Genomic DNA, 1,627 nt, shown 5'->3' with positions numbered 1-1,627 from the left:
GGCTGCAGGGGCGGGGGTGAAGGAGTGTGTGTGTGTGTGTGTGCGCGCGCGCGTGTGCGCGTGCGCGCGCGCGTGTGTGAAGGTGAGCGGGTGTTGAGCAGCACCGTGGGGACAGCGGGAGTGCCAGCAGGAGCGGGAGTGTTTTCATGCGAGCAGGATGGTGGGAGTGTGCTCATGTGAGCAGGAGCGGAAGTGTGAGCAGCAGCAGCAGCAGCAGCACCGGCGGCGACAACGAAACAGGGCGCAGCAGCAGCACTCGGTTCGCCGCCCAAAATCCCGGCTCGGCCAGGCCGGCAGGGCGGCGGCAGCCGCGATCCCCGCCCAGAGCTGCCAGCGCACCCGATGCGGCGCAGGAGCTGGCCACCGCGGGCGCGGTGCAGGCCCAGAGGTGGCCCGAGGGGGACAGGGCGATGGCGGCGGCGGTGCCGGGCAGCTGCTGCCAGGTGCCTGCAGGGCTGGCGGGGAGGATGGGTTGGGCGAGGGGGGCTGCATGCATATACCTGCTGCATGCAAGGCAGCATCATGTTGATGCAAAGGAACTGATGGGAAGGCGTGCCGGCAGAGGCAAGCAGGCGACGAGAGGGGCACCTGCCGAGGGCGGCAGCGGTGGTGGCGGGGAGGGTGGTGGCAGCGGTGGTGGTGGGAAGGGCGGGGAGGGTGAGGGTGGAGGCGGGGGTGGCACAGGGGGAGGAGAGGCCGGCGGCGGAGAGGGCGGAGTTGGCGAGGGCGGTGGAAGCGGCGAGGGCGGTGGAGGGGTGGGCGGGGGCGTTGCTGGGGAGGGCGGCGGGCTTAGTGGACGCGTGGGACTGCAGGAGGGAAGCAACATGGGACACCCGGTCGGCAGGTGATGACATCGAAACTGGCGCGCACCAGACTGCTTGCAAGCTTCTATGAATCCTGGCAAGACTTGCGGGACATGTGCAGCAGGCCCACCTGGGCGGCGGGCTCGGCGGGGAGGGCGGCGGCGGCGGCCGCGGCAGCGCCGTGCTGAGGCTGGCGCTGGGGATGGGCTGCTTGGGCACCAGCGTGGCGCCGGCGCCGGAAGCCAGCGAGAAGCTGAGCACCAGGCCTGCAAGGGCGGGGCTGGCATGTAAGCACTCCTGGGGGGCGGCGGCAGCAGCAGCTTTGCCACAACGTACGCTGTGCCAAAACGCAGCTTCAGCTGGCGCAGGGTCAGGCAGCTGCAGACACCGGCAGCTGTGCGGGCTGGGAAGAAAGCTCACCGCCGGGAGCTGACGTGGCAAAGTACTCCACCCGCAGCTGGTGCCAGCCCGCCGAGAAGCTGCCGGTGACGGAGCCTTCGGTCCAGCCTGTCCCGCCTGCAGCAGTAGAAAGAAAACCCCGGCGAGTGCTGTGCGCTCCAGCCCCCCCCGCTGTGCTGTGAACCACAAAACCTGACAAGTGTGGCACTGGCGCACCTCCCACCGCCCACAAGCCTCTCACCCGCGTTTTCCACAAACACCATGCCGTCGATTTCCAGCGAGGCGCCGCCGTGGGAAGCCAAGTAGAAGGTGGCGGTGGCGGTGGCGGCCGGGACGCTGACCCAGCCACTGAACACCGCCTGCTGCTGGGCGGAGAAGCAGGCGGCGGCGGCGGGGCAGTTGATGCCCGGCACGATGGCGGTGGC

General features: G+C 70.0%; 1 protein-coding gene across 1 annotated transcript in view; it reads right to left on the bottom strand.

Annotated features, from left to right (window-relative positions):
* CHLNCDRAFT_145553 (hypothetical protein) overlaps positions 1 to 1,627 on the bottom strand; it is a gene marked incomplete at both ends in the record, with an annotated part of 21,225 nt that overhangs the window by 18,894 nt on the left and 704 nt on the right. The window contains 5 exons of the mRNA XM_005847944.1: positions 340 to 447; positions 683 to 771; positions 934 to 1,069; positions 1,224 to 1,319; positions 1,444 to 1,567. Coding sequence (XP_005848006.1) covers positions 340 to 447; positions 683 to 771; positions 934 to 1,069; positions 1,224 to 1,319; positions 1,444 to 1,567 — 553 coding nt within the window. The remainder of the gene's footprint in view (positions 1 to 339; positions 448 to 682; positions 772 to 933; positions 1,070 to 1,223; positions 1,320 to 1,443; positions 1,568 to 1,627) is intronic.

Source organism: Chlorella variabilis, assembly GCF_000147415.1.
Source record: "Chlorella variabilis unplaced genomic scaffold CHLNCscaffold_9, whole genome shotgun sequence".
NCBI lineage: Eukaryota > Viridiplantae > Chlorophyta > Trebouxiophyceae > Chlorellales > Chlorellaceae > Chlorella > Chlorella variabilis.
Note: the sequence above shows the minus strand (reverse complement) of the source record. Positions and strands in the feature narration are given on the sequence as shown.